This window comes from Bos taurus, chromosome Y (genome assembly GCF_002263795.3).
Source record: "Bos taurus isolate L1 Dominette 01449 registration number 42190680 breed Hereford chromosome Y, ARS-UCD2.0, whole genome shotgun sequence".
NCBI lineage: Eukaryota > Metazoa > Chordata > Mammalia > Artiodactyla > Bovidae > Bos > Bos taurus.
In genome coordinates this window covers 6875531-6895836 of record NC_082638.1, presented here as the reverse complement: position 1 = coordinate 6895836, position 20306 = coordinate 6875531, and the positions used below count along the sequence as shown (strand labels likewise).

General features: G+C 38.2%; 1 protein-coding gene across 3 annotated transcripts; it reads right to left on the bottom strand.

The window, feature by feature from the left end:
- Positions 1-937: 937 nt before the first annotated feature.
- Positions 938-17473, bottom strand: EIF1AY (eukaryotic translation initiation factor 1A, Y-linked). 3 transcript variants are annotated; one of them, XM_059883967.1, is made up of 7 exons: positions 17277-17473; positions 15393-15476; positions 9928-10031; positions 8800-8850; positions 4846-4927; positions 3883-3951; positions 938-1095 (listed from the first exon to the last, which is right to left on the bottom strand). In XM_059883967.1, exons 1-7 carry the CDS (start codon positions 17290-17292, stop codon positions 1085-1087), a joined length of 417 nt encoding a protein of 138 aa, XP_059739950.1. In that variant the 5' UTR covers positions 17293-17473; the 3' UTR covers positions 938-1084. The 3 variants fall into 3 exon arrangements, with proteins under 3 accessions (XP_059739950.1, XP_059739949.1, NP_001139229.1); XM_059883966.1 differs by having other exon boundaries at positions 3843-3951; positions 17277-17463; NM_001145757.1 differs by lacking the exon at positions 938-1095 and having other exon boundaries at positions 3857-3951; positions 17277-17310.
- Positions 17474-20306: the final 2833 nt, after the last annotated feature.

Below are 20306 nucleotides of genomic sequence, written 5' to 3'. Positions count from 1 at the left end.
CAAAACCAATACAATATTGTAAATTTAAAAAATAATATAAAAATGACATAGAACCTATTTTATCTGTAAAGGATCATTTAGTTACTTTATCCTTCATGGTTGTCGTACTTGAGAAATATTTAAAATGCTAAGTAAAAACATTCTCAACAAACAGATGAAGACTTTCAGTGTTAAGAAAACTATTACTTAGTGTCGCATTTCTGCAATTTCTAATCACATGAATTGAACATTACGACTCCAACCTGTCTTCTGAAAGCTGCACTTTGGAAATGCCCTTCTTATGATAGTGGCAACCGCAAATTTTGAAAAGAATGTATGTTACCAAACAGAATGAAATTACACTTGGGCAACATATGTAAGAAAATAGCCCTTCTCACTAACTTCAAATGCATACTTCTGCTTTCTTTATATTGTACCAAAAATCTCAAGACACCTCTGCTGCGGCTGCTGCTGCTAAGTCATGTCAGTCATGTCCGACTCTGTGTGACCCCATAGCCGGCAGCCCACCAGGCTCCCCCGTCCCTAGGATTCTCCAGGCAAGAACACTGGAGTGGGCTGCCACGTCCTTCTCCAATGCATGAAAGTGAAAACTGAAAGTGAAGTCGCTCAGTCGTGTCCAACTCTTAGTGACCCCATGGACTGCAGCCTACCAGGCTCCTCTGTCCATGGGCTTTTACAGGCAAGATAATTGGAATGCATAGAAAAACTCTGCAAACAAATGAGTTCATATGAGGGCTTATGATGATGAGGCAATTTATTCAAAACATCCGTTAACTGGAGGTAAAACAGGAGAGGAATCTTCTCTCTTCTTCCTTTTCAGTGTTTTGCAGCAGCATTTGTGATCTTTACCCCTAAGTTCCATTACACTGAAAGAAGCAAGTGTTAACTAACATTTTACTCCAAATACTTCAGCTTCATCATAAAAGACATATGATACTTTAAAACAATGAAAATAAACCACTTTATTTAAGGCACATCATTTAAGGTACAGTGTGCTTTAAACTACACTCATACTGAAGTCTTATTCTTCTTAGCAGGTGATGACCAAAATTCAAACTGCAGCACCATCCTCAGACCTCTGAGTTCAATTCATATCTGTAAGTGAAAAGAACATCAGATCTACAGAAAAATGAATTCTAATAATGAATGCATAAGGGATTGTCTTACAGTACTTAGAAAATCTTTTTGAACTGAAGTTAAGGACACCAACCAGACTGTTTTCTCAGTCCCTGTGTGTTTTCACTGAATCTCTATGATCTCCACGAGAACATCACATGTTACACAAGCTATTCTTCTCTCAATGTTTTAAATTAACTTATGCATCTTAATTGGAGTTTAGCATTTTTTTCTTCTCCTAAAGGGAGAAGGGCAGTACTAAATCAAATTCTTCTGACTCAGTCTGATCACAGGAGTGACACTCTAGTTAATCGCCAGGATAACTGACTCTGGCAGGAACTGCGATTCTGACATAAAACACAGAAACCAAAACAAAATTCCCAAAATAACACAAACTCTTTTAATTACCGTTGTCTTTTGTCTTTTCCCCAGCTGAGCTGCTTAGGCACAGCTCCAGAAAGCTGTTCTCTTTTCCTTCTAAGGAAAGGCTTAACTCTGTGGGGCTTGGTATTGAAGTGTTCCCTTTTCCTTGCCTTCAACCCCAGCTCAGTTGTGACGACCTTCAGGTCTCATATAACATACTATTCAACTGGTGCATTTTACATTCTTACCACAGAAAATAATTGTCAGTTGTACCTCCACAGTATTAACCTAGCCACAAGGACTCTCTGGCAAAACTGAACAAAATATCAGAGAGAGAGGACAGCATTTCTATGAAATCTGTTGTCAGCATTACAAATGCCCTAAGTATCTTTGATACTACAAAGATATCATTAAATAGGCACCTACTTAAAAGACATTTCATTACTGGAACCCTTCTTTGTATATAATCACGTTTTACTTTCTGATTTACCACTGATTCGTAAAACCCGGGGTCCACTTTTTCAAATAAAACTGCTTTTTTTTCTTTGCCCACGATTGAACTGACATCTTTAAGATATACATTTTAACCTTTACATAATTCATAACTCCAAATACATAAAAGATGATGCAAGCATCATAAATACAGAAAATAAAAACTGATGTAATACTTTTAGAGACTCTGATAAATGATAGCAAAACTGGAAGAGAAAAAATGGGGAAAAAAACAGTTAATGATATTGCAACAATACTTTTCTAATCCCTTTTCATTTCCTATTTCTGGTGCGTTTTAAAATGCATACAACATCAGTAGATCATTGGGCTTCCCTGGTGGCTCAGAGGGTAAAATGTCTGCCAGCAATGCTGGAGACCCGGTTTCTGTACTTGGGTTGGGAAGATCCCCTGGAGAAGGAAATGGCAACCCATTCCAGTGGGTTCTTGCCTGGAGAACCCCACTGACATGGACAGAGGAGCCTGGTAGGCTACAGTCCAAGAGGTCGCAAAGAGTCGACTTCACTTTGTGACCAAAAGGTCGCAAAGAGTCGACTTCACTTTTACCTCAGTAGAGTATTATCATGTTTAAAAATCTGTCACAATCTGGTAAAAAAAAAAAAAAATCTGGCAAAAATTTCTCCATTAAAGGTACATATCCAGCTGTTCTAATTCATGGGGTTAGTAATCTTAAAGAGCCTGGGTTTTCATGGTTATTTGTGGCCATGCCACCCAGGCCACTGATCATTCTTTTCTGACCAGGAATTGACCTTGTGACCCCTACAGTGGACTCTTAGAATCTTAAAATATTAGACCACCAGGGTAGTGCCTTGGTTTCATTCCCTAAGTGATTTGGAAATCCATCAAAGTACAATAGGGACTGGTATGAACAGGATAGATGCAACAGACTGTGTAGAAAATTGCAAACTGTATAATCTTAGTGAATATGTGATTGCTCACTTCCATTTAAAATTCAGTTTCTCTGACTGTCTGAAAATGGTCTTAATAAAAATGTTGGTGACTGAAAGATATTGAAGTCTGTGTCCTAGGGCAGTGATCCAATTTAGACTTCCTAAAATCTGCTCTTGGAATTCTAAACTTCTACCTTAGTATTCAATCAAACATGCATTGATGTTTTTGCACTTTTGGTTTCTACAGTACATTTTTACCACAGAAGTGCCAAAACAAGAAGAAGAAGTCTAACAGGCCTTACAGGAGTATAAGCCACACTGTCATTCCAATTACTTGATATGCCTAATAAAGAGATACAAATCAATAAAATTTTTACTGAAATACATTCATAGTAGAACAGTAAGGCATTTAAGTCTTATCATCACTATTTCCTTATCAAGATAAACAACCATTTCCCACAAACTCCAAACCAAGAGTCTGTCCTAGAGTGATACTGGACAATTAATGTAACCTCTAAATACATGGGCAAGAAAGCAGGCCTTCATCTTAAGAATGCTTTGGAGTACACTGAAATTCCAGTGCTTCAGCAAACTGGCTTCAATATGCTTTACTTCTATTAACGTACCAGCCTTGTGAGATGATACATTTTAAATCTGTCTGCAAAACGTCTTAATACTATCACTGTAGGCCCCCTTGCCTAATAAAGTGTCATTATGGAGTGCCCACTGTCAGACCTAATTGATTTTAAAAACAAACATACAAACCAACAAGGACCCCAAGAATTATAAAGTCTTTGAAAATTTAAAAAGCTTGCCACGGTGGCTTCTAAGTATTAATGAATATTCAAATTAATGGATACATATGCCTCAATATATATTCAAGTGTTCAATGTTCTGAGACCTAAGACGGTGAAAGATCTGACTACTTTCATGTACAGAACATTAAAAAGCACACACACGCACCGTTGAGCCTGGACTTACACCTCCATGTCTTCATCCTCACCTGCAGGGTCCTTAAACTGGATTTCATCATCATCTTCAGCATCAAAGGTATCTGTTTCACTAAGTTCGGCTAAAAGCACAGGAAGAGAATACTCTTAAAAATACAAACTCAAGATGTTACTAGATTAATTGCTGATTCAAAGAAATAATACTGGATTAATAATAAAACACTGAACTGTACAAGAAACTGCTTGTAATCAATCTTTGATTCAACAGTTTCATTCCAAGAAAAATCTTCCTAACTGCAAACATATCACAGAGAACAAACTCACAATGAAACCGCTAAAAGAAGTTCACTGCCAAGTAAGTATTGATCTGATTCCCATTTATCTTAGCATTTCTTAAACGGCCTGTCATCAGAATCTTCACTCTGACTAAAAAACACCTAACTTTATAATAAAATGCACTGTAATAGAATAAGTAAAATTGCTATCATGTTCAAAATGTGAGTTTAGTATACTTCCTCTTTTTTGTTATTAGAAACATATTTTAATCTTTCCAAGCTTACTAGAAGAATAGAATACTTTTGTCTTTAAGAAATAAAAGGGATATCTTTTAAAAACACTCTCCACAAAACACTACAACAGTACTGTATATACTAAGAAAAACTGAATGCTCCTCCATAAAAATCAATACCAGTACCATAATTGTTGTCATTGAGTAGCTGAAACCCAGTATAACCTCTTAAGAATTGTTTAAAAGAGGTACTGCTTTAACAATTCTTAGGTATAAGTCTAGAGTCTGTAAACTTTTTAATTTCCCACCAAAAGAACATACTGTAGGAAGAGAATCCATTACTAAGTTGTTAATATTCTGAAGTATTTAATAGATATTAAAGCAAATTGAAGCATCTATGCAAAAATACATGAAAGAGAGAGAATTCTGAAATATCTGCTTCACCTAAACACTAACTAGCAAATGCTATGAGAAGACAGAGAGATGTAAAAACTTTGATATTAAGTACCATATTCCGGAAGCTCTCCATAAGCCTTCAGACTTCTAGCTTCATCAGCATTGTACTTTAAAATTACATCAGCTTTGTTGTCCTTGGAGAAAAACAAGGAAGGATCAAAACTGGTTATGCAAAGAATCATCAGTTGTCTCGTAAAGTACTTTCAAATTAAACACACTTAAGTAAAACCTCACTATTCTCTCACCTTCCATCATCGCGCACATGCGCGCGCGCGCACACACACACACACACACATCCTCATGACGAAGTCGGCATGCATGACCAAATATAGACTAGAAAAATGATGTATATAATGCACTGAATCAGAGTAAGAAAAGGAAATACGGGTGGTGGTGATTTTGCAATGCTGTCCTTGTCCACACTCTAACACCGTACTTCAAAGTGAAAGTGGTATTTTTACCCAAAAGAAACCTTTCTGTAACCCACAGTTCTTAGAGTATCTTACTGATCCGAATTGTTTGTGGGCCTTTAAAAAGATACCTATGTTTTCCTAAAACCTGACAGGCTTGAAGTGAAGTCCTCGTGTGTTCATAAAGCTCTTCTGGGTGTTTCTGATGCAAATATGCCTGAGAAGTACTGCCCTAAAATTGTTCCCTTTTCTCCATTTTAAACAACGTGAGTCACTGACAGAGGAAACAGTTCTGAATGTATACAATTAACCTAGAAAAGGCCTAAAGAAAGGCAACTGAAAATATCAGTCGTAAAACTGCAGAGTAATACAAACCAACACTTCTCAAACTATAATGTGCACAAAAAACATGCAGGTATTGTGTTAAAATTCTGAGTGCAACTCAGTAGGGAAGAGATTAGTTAATAATGTGCTAATATACTTCCATAGAGTGGGGATGCCGCTATTATCTTTACACTATGATTTGAATAACAAGGGTCTGTAATTATCCACAGCAGATTAAAAGTCAGAATAGCTGTTTGTGGCTATCAGTTTAAAGTTAGTGTTTTAATCCCTGAATGGATTAATATAACTCTGGTTACACTGCCCGTGAAACAAAGAATTAAACTGGGAACTAACAATTTTTCGATCCATTTCCAGGTTTATATGTAGTTAAATTAAAATAAATGGACATGAAAATGATATATGTTTACAAACAGAGTCTATGTTTTTGGTCATCACATATAAAAAATGTAAAGGTTATACACGGATGATCCAGATCACAAAAACATACCAAAGAAAAAAATTCAGTAAAGTCTCAGGATATAAAATCAACACACAAAAGTCAGTTATAGTAGTAATGTGTCCATATTACCCAAAGTAATGTACAGATTCCGTGTAATTCCTATAAAATTCAAGTAGCAGTTATTTTCAGAGACAAAGTTATATGGAACCTGAAACAATCCTAACCACCAAAGCAATCTTGAAGAAGAATAAAGCTGAAGGACACACACTTCCTGCTTTTCAAACACAACTGTCCAAACAACATGGCACTGGCAGTCCACCAATAATGCAGATCCTGGAACAAAACTGAGCACTCAGAAATAAAATGTTTCAAAGACAGTCAACTAATACTTATGAACAGAAGCAAGATCACTGTGTAGAAAAGACGTCCTTCCCAATAAACAGGACTGGGAAAACAATACTAAACATAAAAGTGGACCCTTATTTTACACCAGAAACTACCTAAAATTACCCTGAAATAGATCAGAAATTTAAACACAGACCTGAAACCATAAAACTACTGCAAGAAAACACAGTGTAAAACCACCAAATGCTGTTCTTGCTCTTTGCTTTTGGTATAGGACACCAAGCCCATAAGCAACACAAGCAAAACCTAGTAAGTGTAAACACTTCATACTAAATTGCTTTTGCACAGAAGAGGAAACTGTTAACAACAACTAAAAAAGACAGTGTACTATATCAGTAAAGATATTTGCCAATGATATGACCAATAAGGGATTAACACCCAATGTAGATAAATCCTGCCATTTGCAACAACATGGATGAACCTGGAGAGTAGTGTGCTAAGAGAAATAAGTCACACAGAGAATGCAAACACTGCAGGACCTCATTTATATGTGGAATCAGTACTGAACACAAACTCATCAAAGTTCAGGGATGCTCCTAATATCTCAGCTTTGAGTGACCTGGATTTTCTGGACAAGCCTGAAATGAAGAGAACTATCAGTCGCCTGGCTGAGTATCAAAGGTATGCCCCTGCAAGATCAGACCCTAAAAGGAGAGGCTGAGAGGCCTGCTGGTTTTTAATGAAACCTCAAAGACAGCTGTCTGTGACGTTATAAACAAGCATTCAGCAGCCACATGCAAGGAACAGATACATGCCATACCCAATCTGTTTCAGAAATCACTCAACAACAATGGTAAGTTAAAAGCCCTGGGAGAAGAAATCTGATCTCCTGTCTCACCACGTTATATTTACATTTTCTAGTTTTCAACAACAACAAAAACAAGAAACACAAGACACACAAAGAAAAAGGAGAAGGTATTTGGAAAAACTAATACAATTATGTAAAGTTTAAAAATAAAATTAAAAAAAAAAAAAAAAAGAAATACTTCAGGAAAAAAAAAAAAAGAAAAAGGACAAGGTATTCAGTCACATACCAGAAAATAAGTAGTCAATACAAAGCATGCATGAGAAAGGCTAGAAGCTGGACTTAACAGAGACATTGGACTTAACAGAGACATTACCTCAGGTTGCATTCATAAAAAGAAGGCAAGAAACAATGTACATAATGTTCTTTTAGTTGTGAAGAATATTTCACTAGAGAATCAAGACAAACATATTCTTTAAAAGAAAACTAGTGGAGATAAAAAGCAGAGTAGCTGACTTCAAAATGGCTCTTTACTAATAGAACAATCACAGCAGAAAATCAACAAGGAACCAGAAGAGTGAAACTTTACAAATCAAAAAGTCTTAGGTATTTACAGAAAACATGACCTGATAATAGAATAGAGAGAGACAGAAATTATTTCACTCAAAATTTAATGAAGCACAAGTGATGGGTTTGACCCAGAAATCAAAAGGATTTCTGTCTCACAAGTCACATTCCAAACACTGAGATCATAGTGGGCAACTACCAAGTACTTCTCTGAGTATTCATCTCAGATTTATAACTTACACCTTGAAAGACCTAGTCTATGTCTTACCTTTCTCCTATAAGCCAAAAAAATCCTTTTTTGGAGATAGAGGTTTTGCCTGATTTAACTGCATCATCTACAGCAGTGATTTCTCAAACCTGGATTTGAGACCTTTAAATTTAAACCTCGTAACTGAGAGGTTAAAATGTAAAATTACTAATTTTTTCTTTTAATGAGTGAGAATACTAATGAAAATCACTGTCATTATGCTACTGTTCTTATTTCAGCAAAGGTCATTTTACAAAAAGATTTAACAAGCAAAATGGGCAGAGACCTCTCGTGGTTCAATGACAAGGACTCAGGGCTTCCTCAGCAGTATTCTGGGTTGAATCCCTGATTGAGGATCTAAGATCCCACAAGCTGCAGTGCCATCAAATATTAAACAAAAAAAAAATGAAAGGAAAATGAATAATCTAGCTCTGTGAAATATATATCATAAAATACGAAGATAACTTCTCATTTTACCACAGTACACTGAAAACATCAGCCTGCAGCATAATCCCTGAAAACCTAGCACAGAGCCTTGAATACACCTAGACTTTAAAGGAGGACAGAAGGATGAGCTCTAGCCATTTATCCAAAATTATAAGACAATATTTATTACTTACTATATTTAAAATAAAGAAAGAAACAACCAGTCTTCCCACAAAACACATGTAGCATCAGTAAGCCAGAATCCTATCATCTTAAACATTGTGGATCATAACAAATTTTGATGCCAGAAGGATGAGGATCGTAACTGGCTAGAACTGGCTAGATGATGCACTTTACTGCATCATCTAAATACTGATATTAATGATTTATAAATTCAAGAACATTGTAAGTTTAATTGTTACCTGATAGTCTCGAAGACCAATCAATATAATATCCGAAGTATTTATCCAAACCTATTTAAAAAAAAACTCACAGTCTGTCATATGTAAAATGCAAACAACAGTGTTCGATGTAAAGCCATACTTAATACAAAAAATACAATTCATTCGGTATGTGTAAAGTACCTACTAATAATTATGGCAAAACTACAGATAAGTATGTATGTGGTGTGTGTGTGTCATGTGTGGATGTGCATGCATCTGTGTATTATCTGTGTGTGTGCTCATGCCTATGAGGCAAAATTTAGTTATAGATACTTACCATATATTAATTGAAAACTAAAGTTAGGCAGTTCAGTTTGGGTCAAATGTTCTAATTTAGGATATTACCATATATAATAACTTTACTTCAACTAAAGTCTTTAAATTTACAAAAGTGTAGTTCTTTGTCACATGAATTACTTTTATTCACAAATCACTCTGGACATTTTCAGTTCTTTTAAACAAATGAAAATAAGTCACATACACAAATATAGCCATCTAGTTACCAATCGACATCAATTTAGGCCCCTAAATCACTAACTGGAAAAGAATGACTCAACAGAACAAAACTGTTTTTTAATCCAAAAAATTATGGTTGAAGGAACTTTTAAACAATATGATCAATCAATGTGCCAAAATTACTAAATAAGACGCTTTATTTTGTTCCAATTTCAAATTTTCCTAACACCATGTATAGCTGTTCCCGCAAAGCAAAGTCTTACCCAGGACCATACACTAGACTTAATTAGCAATTAGACTCCTTTTGTCTTAAAAATAATTTTAAGGTGTTTCATTTTTCTTTCTTTTTTTCATGGCTTAACATTTTTGTTAAGAGTCTAGGCCATTTGTTTCATACAGGGAATTTGTCTGTTTCCCCAAGAGCAAACATTTCTGGCATAAGTCCAGCCTAGGCATCACAAATCATTCTTTCTAAATCTAAGTCCAATCATGAAAGTTATTGAGGATTTTCTAATTTTATGCACTTATATTGCCTTATAAATCACTGTTTTTGAAGTCTTCAAGAATTCACCAAATTCAGTCACTTAGAAGCACAGATAAACATATTAAAGGTAAGTTTTGTACTAAAGGAAAATATATCTCCACACTGACCTTTTTTCTCAAGCTTCCTCGGATATGACATATCCTTGTCACTCCATCAAAACACATTGCTTCCAATCGTGCATTTCCCAACATTTTGGTTACCTGAGCATATTCTTAGGAAGGGGCAAAAAAGAAGAAAGCAAAACAAAACCGTAAACTACTGTTCAATTTTTCTTAAAATGCAACACTTGTTATTAGGTTGGTAACGTCACTTTTAGTGCTAACTTTAGACCAAACCATGATTTAAAAAAGAACAAAATGTTCAAGTATTAGAACAAATGAGAGCTGTCTCAAGGGGACACATACTAATGTTATCCACGAAAATGAGAGAACTCTTAATCTTTCAAACAATGTCTATAGTCTCTTCCAGCTACACCTTTGAATTTATCTTGTTTTTAGAGCAAGGAAAAGTCAACAAAAGTGAAGCAGTTAATCCAAAATCACAAATGTTATTTCCACATAAAGCTATCTGCTACTGGGAATATTTAAGTTATCTACTAATTTGAGAAAATCAGTTCAGTCTTGGTCTTCATGACTGTATGCTCTACCTTTGGACATCAAAGTGGCTCATTTCAGACTGCACCCTAAATGCTGATTTAGGAATCTCTCATGCTGAGTATTTCCAAGATCTCGGCTCTCCTTTCCCTCATTCACTCTACTGATAATCCACAGTAGGCTGATCATTAACAAACTATTGCTTGAGAACACGTTGATGCTTTTTCTAAAGTTCTTAAAACTCAAGATAAAGTGTCAAATGTTTAAAGACAATTATATCTAAGCATAGTCAAGAGGCCACCTGATTCTACTGTCACTTGAAAACACTGACATATGCATTAGCCAGTATGGGACAATGTCTTCTTGACTTAAATGATAAAAGCGGGCATCAGAATAAAGAGAAAGAAACAGGTAGTTAATATAAAGCCGGTACATTACTAAATTTTTTTACTAAGGACATCAAAGTGACAGCCACTGCAGCCACGAAATTAAATGGCACCTGCTCCTTGACTTTTCAGGTATGACATATATCAAGTCCAATTCCCGATGATTATACAGTAGAAGTGAGAAATAGATTTAAGGGACTAGATCTGATAGACAAGAGTGTCTGATAAACCATGGGCAGAGGTTTGTGACATTGTACAGGAGACGAGAGCAAGACCATCCCCAAGAAAAAGAAATGCAAAAAAGCAAAATGGCTGTCTGAGAAGGCCTTACAAATAGCTGTGAAAAGAAGAGACATGAAAAGCAAAGGAGTAAAGGAAAGATACACCCATTTGTATGCAGAGTTCCAAAGAATAGCAAGGAGAGGTAAGAAAGCCTTCCTTGGTGATCAGCGCAATGAAAGAGGAAAATAGAATGGGAAAGATTCCTGGAGGAAAATTAGAGCTACCAAGGGAACATTTCATGCAAAGACGGGCTCCAGAAAAAGCAGAAATGGTATGGACCTAACAGAAGCAGAAGACGGTAAGAAGAGCTGGCAAGAATACACAGAAGAACTGTACAAAAAAGATCTGCTCGACCCAGATAATCACCATGGAGTGATCGCTCACCTGGAGCCAGACATCCTGGAATGTGAAGTCAAGTGGGCCTCAGGAAGCATCACTAAAAACAAAGCTAGTGAAGGTGATGGAATTCCAGCTGAGCTATTTCAAATCCTCAAAGATGATGCTGTGAAAGTGCTGCACTCAATATGCCAGCAAACTAGGAAAACAGAGCACTGGCCACGGGACTGGAAAAGTCAGTTTTCACTCCAATTCCAAAGGAAGGCAATGCCAAATAATGCTCAAACTACCGCACTACTGTACTCATCTCATACGCTAGCAAAATAATGCTCAAAATTCTCCAAGCCAGGATTCAGCGATACATGAACCATGAAATTCCAGATGTTCAAGCTGGTTTTAAAGGCAGAGGAACCAGAGATCAAACTGCCAACATCCACTGAATCATGCAAAAAGCAAGAGAATTTCAGAAAAACATCTATTTCTGCTTTATTGACTATGCCAGAGCCTTTGACTGTGTGGATCCCACTAAACTGAGGACAATTCTGAAAAAGATGGGAATACCAGACCACCTGACCTGCCTCTTGAGAAATCTGTATGCAGGTCAGGAGGCAACAGTTAGAACTGGATATGAACAACAGACTGGTTCCAAGTAGGAAAAGGAGCACATCTAGGCTGCACATTGTCACTCTGCTTATTGAACTTTTGTGCAGATTACATCATGAGAAATGCTGGACTGGATGAAGCACAAGTTGAAATCAACTTGGGATTTTGTTGGGAGGAAATTCTATAAACTCAGATACGCACATGACACCACCATTGATGAAAGATCCTCTTTAAGAAAGTGAAAGAAGAGAGTGAAAAAGTTGGCTTAAAGCTAAACATTCAGAAAACCAAGATCATGGCATCCGGTCCCATCACTTCATGGCAAATACATGGGGAACAGTGGAAACAGTGGCTGACTTTATTTTGGGGGGCTTGGCAATCACTGCACATGGTGACTGTAACCATGAAATAAAAGGATGCTGGCTCCTTGGATGGAAAGTTACAATGAACCTAGACAGCATATTAAATAGCAGAGGCATTACTTTGCTAATAAAGGTCCGCCTAGGCAAGGCTGTGGTCTTTCCAGTAGTCATGTATGGATGTGAGTTGGACTGTGAAGAAAGATGAGTGCTGAAGAAGTGATGCTTTTGGACTGTGGTATTGGAGAAGAGTCTTGAGAGTCCCTTGGACTGCAAGGAGATCCAACCAGTCCATCCTAAAGGACATCAGTCCTCGGTGTTCATTGGAAGGACTGATGTTGAAGCTGAAACTCCAACATTTTGGCCACCTGATGGGCAGAGCTGACTCATCTGAAAAGACCCTGATGCTGGGAAAGATTGAGGGCAGGAGGAGACGGGAACGACAGACGATGAGATGGTTGGATGGCATCACCGACTCAATGGACATGAGTTTGGGTGAACTCCAGAGTTGGTGATGGACAAGGAGGCCTGGTGTGCTGAAGTCCATGGGGTCGCAAAGAGTTGGACACGAATGAGTGACTGAACTGAACGGCTCCTTGGAAGAAAAGCTATGACAACTCTAGGCAGCATGTTAAAAGGCAGAGATATTACTTTGCTGACAAAAGTCAGTATAATCAAAGCTCTAGTTCTTCCAGTAGTTACATATGGATGTGAAAGTTGGGACCATAAAGAAGGCTGAACATTGAAGAGTTGAAGTTTTTCAACTGTAGTGCTGGACAAGACTCTTGAGAGTCCCCTGGACAGCAAGGAGATCAAGCCAGTCAATCCTAAAGGAGATCTACCCTGAATATTCACTGCATGGACTGCTGCTGAGGCTCCAATACTTTGGCCACCTGATGCAAAGGGTCAGCTGCAAGAAGACCCTGAGGCAGGGAAAGCAGGAGGGCAAGAGCAGAGGACAACAGAAGATGAGATGGTTGTATGGTATTACAGGATTCAAGGGACACGAGTCTGAGCAAATGCAAGGACAATGTAAGGACAGGGAATCCTGGTGTACTGCCATTCATGGGGTCCTGCAGGGTGATAGACATGGCTTAGTGGCTGAAAAACAACAACTCCACCAAAGAGATCCTAGTCTAATCTGTCATTATCCTGAAAGGTAAATGGGATTCAAACTATGGAGAGTCACTTGGATCACAGGCCATCAATCCAGCTTAGTACTCCAGACTGCTACACTGGAGAAAATAACAAAGAAAAAGAAAATGATCATTTAAAACCTGGCCCTGAAAACAGACTGCTAATGTACGGGGAAAATATGAAGGTCAAGGACCAGATTATCTTTAGCCACACATCATGTTTCAAATAATTTCCACCAAAAACATTTGTGTTTGTGCCCACGCATGTGTGTGTGTGTGTTGAGTGACTTGCACTATGCAGGAATAACTACATGGCTTTGTTATGAAGAACTGGAAATTACAGAAACAAATGGACAAATGTGGAATGGGCAGCTCAACAACAGAGAACAGAATTTTCAATTTAGAGAAAAGTATACATTTGAACTGAGCAATATCTTAACTTCATTTCAACACCCACATAGGGCTACTGGCTATCCCAAATTACAGGTTTACACAGTGGCTCAGCCATGAAGAATCCACCTGCAAATGCAAGAGACAAAGGAGACACGCACTAGACTTCTGGGCCAGGATGATCCTGTGGAGAAGCAAATGACAACACTCCAATATTCTTGCCTGGAGAATCCCATGGACACAGGAGCCAGGTGGGCTACAGTCCACGAGATCGCAAAAGACTCAGACATGCATGCCTAAGCGCAAGCAACAGGGCTAGAAAAAAGTACTTTTTTGGTGACTTTTTCGCTAAGGTTAAATATCTTGAAATCATACTAATGGAGTTACATACGAAAAAGGCTTTGCTCTTAGAGGATGATATAATTAGGGCTAAAAACCATAACTGTATGTAACTAGACCTGCCTATAGGAAAGTTTAAAACGTTAGGAGGAAAATGTGCATGCTCCGAAAGAAAGCACAGGAAAAAACCATTGAAGATTAGTGAGTCTGAGTAAAAAACATACAGCAGTTGTACTCATATTTCAATCCTCTGTGGGGCTTAGCTATCCATTAAAGGGAAAAAAGGAAGTGCTTCAGTCAATTATTTTCCTCTTATTTTAGTCTGCACTTACTTAAATAAGAGATAGTCAATTACTCAGTTACTTTATTAAATACACTCATGCGCTAGTTACTTTGCAGTACTGAGGGGCTGAGGTCTTGGCATAGATTTCTCATAGTCTACTGAAAAATATTCCAAGAGTAAGGGATTTTCAATGTTGGCAGCCAGGCTTACTCTGCTTCAATCACTGTCATTTATACTGTGTTTTTCCACAGAATAAAAACAAGACACCTTGTTTACAGATGCCACATAAGCCTGCAGGAGAAATAGTGTAAAATGAATTAATACAGAAATTCTGGAAAATGCAGGGCACTGTAAATGGGAAAAAGCTGGAGATACGTGGGGCTTCTGTGGTGGCTCAGTGGTAGGGAATCCACCTGCCAATACAGCAGACACCGGTTTGATCCCTGATCCAGGATGAACCCACATGCCTCCAAAAGACTTAGCCCCTGTGCCACAGCTATTGAGCCTGTGCTCTACAGCCTAGAAGCCGCAACTGCTGTGCCCACGTGCTGCAACTACTGAAGCCTGGTCTCCCCAGAGCCTCTGTTTCACAAGTCGGGAGAACGCCCGATTAAGAAGCCTGTGCGTTGCAACTACAGAGGAGCCCCGCTCCCCATAACTAAAGAAAAGCCCATGCACAGTAATGAAGGCCCAGCATAGGCAAAAAACCCAAAAAACAAAAAAACCCACATAAACAAATAAAATCATTTAAATTTAAAAAGAAAAGGAATTATGAGACAACTCCTCAGGATTATGACTAACACATGTTACAGATTAAACTCTGAAATTCACATTACTAGAAAAAGTATAAATAAAGAATTCTTACCTTGTCCGTCTTCTTTAAAGACTAAGTCTCTTTTTTCATATTCATTCTCCTTCTTACCCTTGCGTCTGTTTCTACCTCCTTTACCTAAGTGATTAAAAAGTGAATAAAAATTGAAATCTAATTACCTGTATAAAAGTTTACAAACTCAACTATCAAACAAGCTAACATAAGCTTTTAAACTTTATAAAAACACAGGGAACAAACAGGTTATCATTTAAATAGCAGTAAAATGTTAACAGTCCTCAAAAGAGATTTACAATTTAACCTAATTTGCTTACTGGTTAGCTGCTTACAAATCGCCGATGGCTGTCTTCTAAATCCCTTACCAGATAGTAATATTATCAGCCACATAACCCCATTACCAGAGATAACCATTAGCATTTTTATTATCCATGCTTTCCAATTAAACCTGGATTCTATACACTCTCTTCCACAATTTATTTTCAAATTAAAAATCCAAGACAAGTCCATATATTTCTAAAGGAATGAAAACTGAAAAATCATATGTAGAAATGTCTTAAGTTTGGCATGAGAGTTAGCAGCTAGCTTAAAAGTCCCACAGAAGGAACATGGGAGCTACCCAAGGCTGGAGTGAAGCCTAGGAAGATAACATTAACAAAAGTATCCTGAACATCTATTAAGCACCAAGCTGTAGTAATTCAACATTCATGAAGTAAGTCCTATTCTCTTTAGAATGCACAGTCTAATGTGGGCATCTAAAACTTCATTTTTAGAAACAGAGGAGGAAACAAGGAATGTATGGAAATGTACACTTTTAGCTTTGTAAGCTAAAAGTGAATTATATAGATTAGAAAAAAAACAGAAGTGGTTTGTAATTTACCTAACACATTATGAAAAAGACATCCCTGGAGTTTCCCTGCATAGTTAGTAGCAAAACATTTGCTAGAGAAAAGCTGTGCCAGTTGTTTTGGGGAATCTAAAGCACACTGAACTCAAAGGCAAAGAAGTGTGACCGAATATGGCAAAGGTTAAGTCAGCCTTGAGCGAAAATGAAGTGCCAGGAATGAATAACAAAGAGAGACTTGTTGTGGAATGTGAAATGTGGTGCTATTCTGAAGGGGGTATTTTCATTCCTTGCACTTAGTTTTCCAGGAGGTATTACAAGGATATTAAACATGACACAAGCAGAACTCAGGTCTGTAAAAAGGAAAATTCAATGAATGAGTGTTCCAGCGCCCTTCTTCAGTTAGCTTAGAAGTACTGTTTTGAAAGTTACAAGTAAAGTTATTGTCAAATCTGATTATTTGTGAACTGTCTGCCTCAGAATAAGAGTTAGTAGAAATACAAAATGCCAGCATCTATTTTATGAGAAACAAAGGCTGAACACCTTGGGATATGTGTGACTTCTAAAGAAGGTTAAGGTTTGTGACAGGTAGAGGAAAATAAACCAGCAGACATGAACCTAAACATGCAACAGTGGTTTACCTTCGTGTTTGCAAAGAAGCAGTATTTTCACCAGTAGTCAACTGTCCACAAAGTAAACTGCTGACAAATATTTAATGGACCCAAAAGAAAGAATCAGTGTGTCGTAAACAACAGCTAAGGGAGAGTTCTGTGAAGGGATGAAGGCCGGAGGGGCGAAGCCTCCGCTGACCAAAAGCAGGCTTCTGCCAGTTTACTAACGCGCCTGCCGTTAAACTCCCATGAATCCGAAACTAATCATATTCTACTCTCCCTGTAAAATTTACAAAAAGGGAGAGGAAATTACACCGCTATGTGAACAGAGCTGGAGGAAGCAGGAGCAGCTTCTTGCTCCTATGTGGACTGTGTAGTCCACTCAAAGACATCAGCCAACCACAAGAAGGAGGAACTACCACAGATGGCGGCTGAGCATTCGGTGGTTCCGGGAAACCCAGTCATTACCTTTATTCTTGGGCATAGCTGTAGCGGCAGGCTCACTGTTTCCAAGCAGCTTCCTGTGTCGCTGCCAGGTAATCCTCCGAAGCTTCCAAGGAACTAAGTTACACTCTCCGAATTGAGAACTCAGGAGACACACGCACCGGCCTCGCTTAGCAGCAGCAAAATGGCGACTCGGCTGGTGTCACGGGGTTTACGTCGCTTTCCTCACGCACGACGCTACCGGCCTATCCCCCATGACGCTACGGGCCTATCCCCCATGACGCTACGGGCCTATCCCCCAAGGACGGTCTCTTCTGCCCTATCGAGCACGTGTTGTCCAAACCACCTGACTTCTAGGTACTCAAAAGTGTGAGGGACGCTGTGTCAGATTCCTGTAAACAGTGATCGATTTTTGGAGAACACCTCGCTGAGCTTGAAAGGAGATGTGTCAGTATAGCGGAGACCTTGTACATTTCCCCAATTAGAAACCGCTTGAGTTAACTCATACTACTGAATAGACTTCTGCTGCTGCTGCTAAGTCGCTTCAGTCGTGTCCGACTCTGTGCGACCCCATAGACGGCAGCCCACCAGGCTCCCCCGTCCCTGGGATCCTCCAGGCAAGAACACTGGAGTGGGTTGGCATTTCCTTCTCCAATGCATGAAAGTGAAAAGTGAAAGTGAAGTCGCTCAGTCGTGTCTGACTCTTATCAACCCCACGGACTGCAGCCTACCAGGCTCCTCCGTCCATGGGATTTTGCAGGCAAGAGTACTGGAGTGGGGTGCCATTGCCTTCTAAAGAAGAAAATAATAATGATATGAAAACTGAGACCTTAGAAAAAGACTGAGTTTGACTAAAATAGAAGTGTAGTTACATATACATAGCAACAAGCAAATACACTTTAAAATTTGAAAACACAAAAAATAATTATTCTTCCAAACATGATGAAACAATACTGATTAGTACAAATTAATCAGAAAATAAAAATAGGCAATAGTTCCACCAGGAGGAGAGGTCAGAATAGCCCAAGCATCAGTGTTCTAATTTGTGTTTTGAATGCCTAAACCTAGGAATCGTCATGTTGCTCATGTAATTCTCATATACATATATATCTCCTTTAGCTGCTAAGCTATCTGTTCTGCAGCTACGAGCACATTCTCTTTATATTTCCTTGGAAGCCACTTGGACTTTCTAAAAGAAGGTATATATTTGCTTTGTTTGTTTTAATTTCTGAGGAGACTTCTCATTCTACACAGACACTAAGGAAATTTTAACATATTTTCCATTAATAGAGTTCATGATTCCTCTGCCCTAACCATGCATACCATTCCGTGTATACTGCATTTGTTTTAGCAGACTCTTTAGCACAATCATCTTGAAGCTATTTTTGCCCTTCTTTAATTTGGTTATAAAGGTCACAAATTTTAACACCACATTAACACCTCTATGCTAATGTGCACTATTAAGAGTTTGCTGAGCTCTTGGTGAGTCTCAGGGTTTCAATTGGAAAGCCCTGCATTACTCTTAGGGCTGTAGACTCTTCTGAAACTGAAGGAGAGACTACAAGTATTCCAAATGACTTCGATTATGATACATTTATTTATCTAAAGAACTAAACAGATTTTGCGTTTCACCCCTTGCCCCACCCCCCCACCCCCCCGCCCCCCCCGCCCCCCCCCACCCCCCCCGCCCCCTCCACCCCCGCCTCAAAAAAAACTTACCCCTGACTCCTGATGTCCTTCATGATTTTATTGTGGGAATCTGGTAGAATTGACATTTCTCAGTGCTAATTTCATCAGTAAGCTTTTCTGTGATGAAAACACATTAGAATTAGATTTTAAGTTATTCCTAGCCACAGCAATCAGAGAAAAAAGGAATACCGATTGGGGGAAAACAAAAAACAAAACAACTCTTACTGTTAGCAGATGCCATGACCCTCCACAGAGAACACTAAGGATGCCTGAAGAAAATTACTTGAACTAATCAATGAATAGAATACAGTTGCAGTAAACAAAATTGATACTCAGGAATCCCTTGCATTCCTATACACTAATAATGAAAAATGAGAACGAGAACTTAAGGAAAGTATCCCATACACTATCCAATGAAGAGACTAAAATATTTAGGAATATATTTCCCTAAAGAAACCAAGGACCTGGTAGAGAAAACTAAAAAACTGTGTTGAAAGAAATCAAAAATGGCACAAATAGATGAAGAAATATACTATGTCCTTGGATCAGAAAAATCAATATACTGACAATGAGTATACAACCCAAGGCGATTTGTTGGTATGTTCATTCACTACTGACACTCTTAGATTCAACTGTGGAATCCCTATCCAACCACCAACAGTGTTTTTCACTGAACTGGAACAAATAATTTCACAATTTGTGAGGAAATACAAAAGACCTCCAAGGAGCAAAGCACTCTTGAGAAACAATGGAAATGGAGGAATCAGCCTTCCTGACTTCAGACTATATAGTCATCAAGATAGTAAGGTACTGGCCCAAAGACAGAAATACAGATCAATGGAAGTCCAGAGATGAAGCCACACACCCATGGCCACCTTACCTTTGACAGAGGAGGCAAAAATATACAGTGGAGAAAAGACAGCCTCTTAGGCAAGTGGTGCTGAGAAAACAGGTCAATCACATTTAAAGAATCAAAGTTTATTCTTTTTTCACCTCACACACAAAAATAAATATGAGATGAATTAAAGACCTAAGCGGAAGACCAGAAACTATAAAACTCTTAGAGGAAAACATAGGCAGAACACACTCTGACAGAAATCACAGAGAGATCCTCTATGACTCACCTCCCAGAGTAGGGGGAAAAAATACAAAAGGAAACCAAAGGGACCTACTTATACTTCTAATCTTCTACACAGCAAGGAAACTAAAACCAAGATGAAAAGACAGCCTTCAGAACTGGAGCAAATTGCAGTGAATCAAACAACTGCCCAAGAGTTAATCTCCCACATATACAAGCAGCTCATGCAATTCAATACCAGAAAAATAAACAACCCGATCAAAAAATGGGCAAAAGAACTAAACAGA

Coding starts and splice junctions, on each gene's coding strand:
- EIF1AY (XM_059883966.1), bottom strand. Junction 8,851..9,927: donor GAGGAAGCTTGAGAAAAAAG/GTCAGTGTGGAG, acceptor TTTTTTAAATAG/GTTTGGATAAATACTTCGGA. Junction 3,952..4,845: donor TGGAGAGCTTCCGGAATATG/GTACTTAATATC, acceptor CTGTGCTTTTAG/CCGAACTTAGTGAAACAGAT.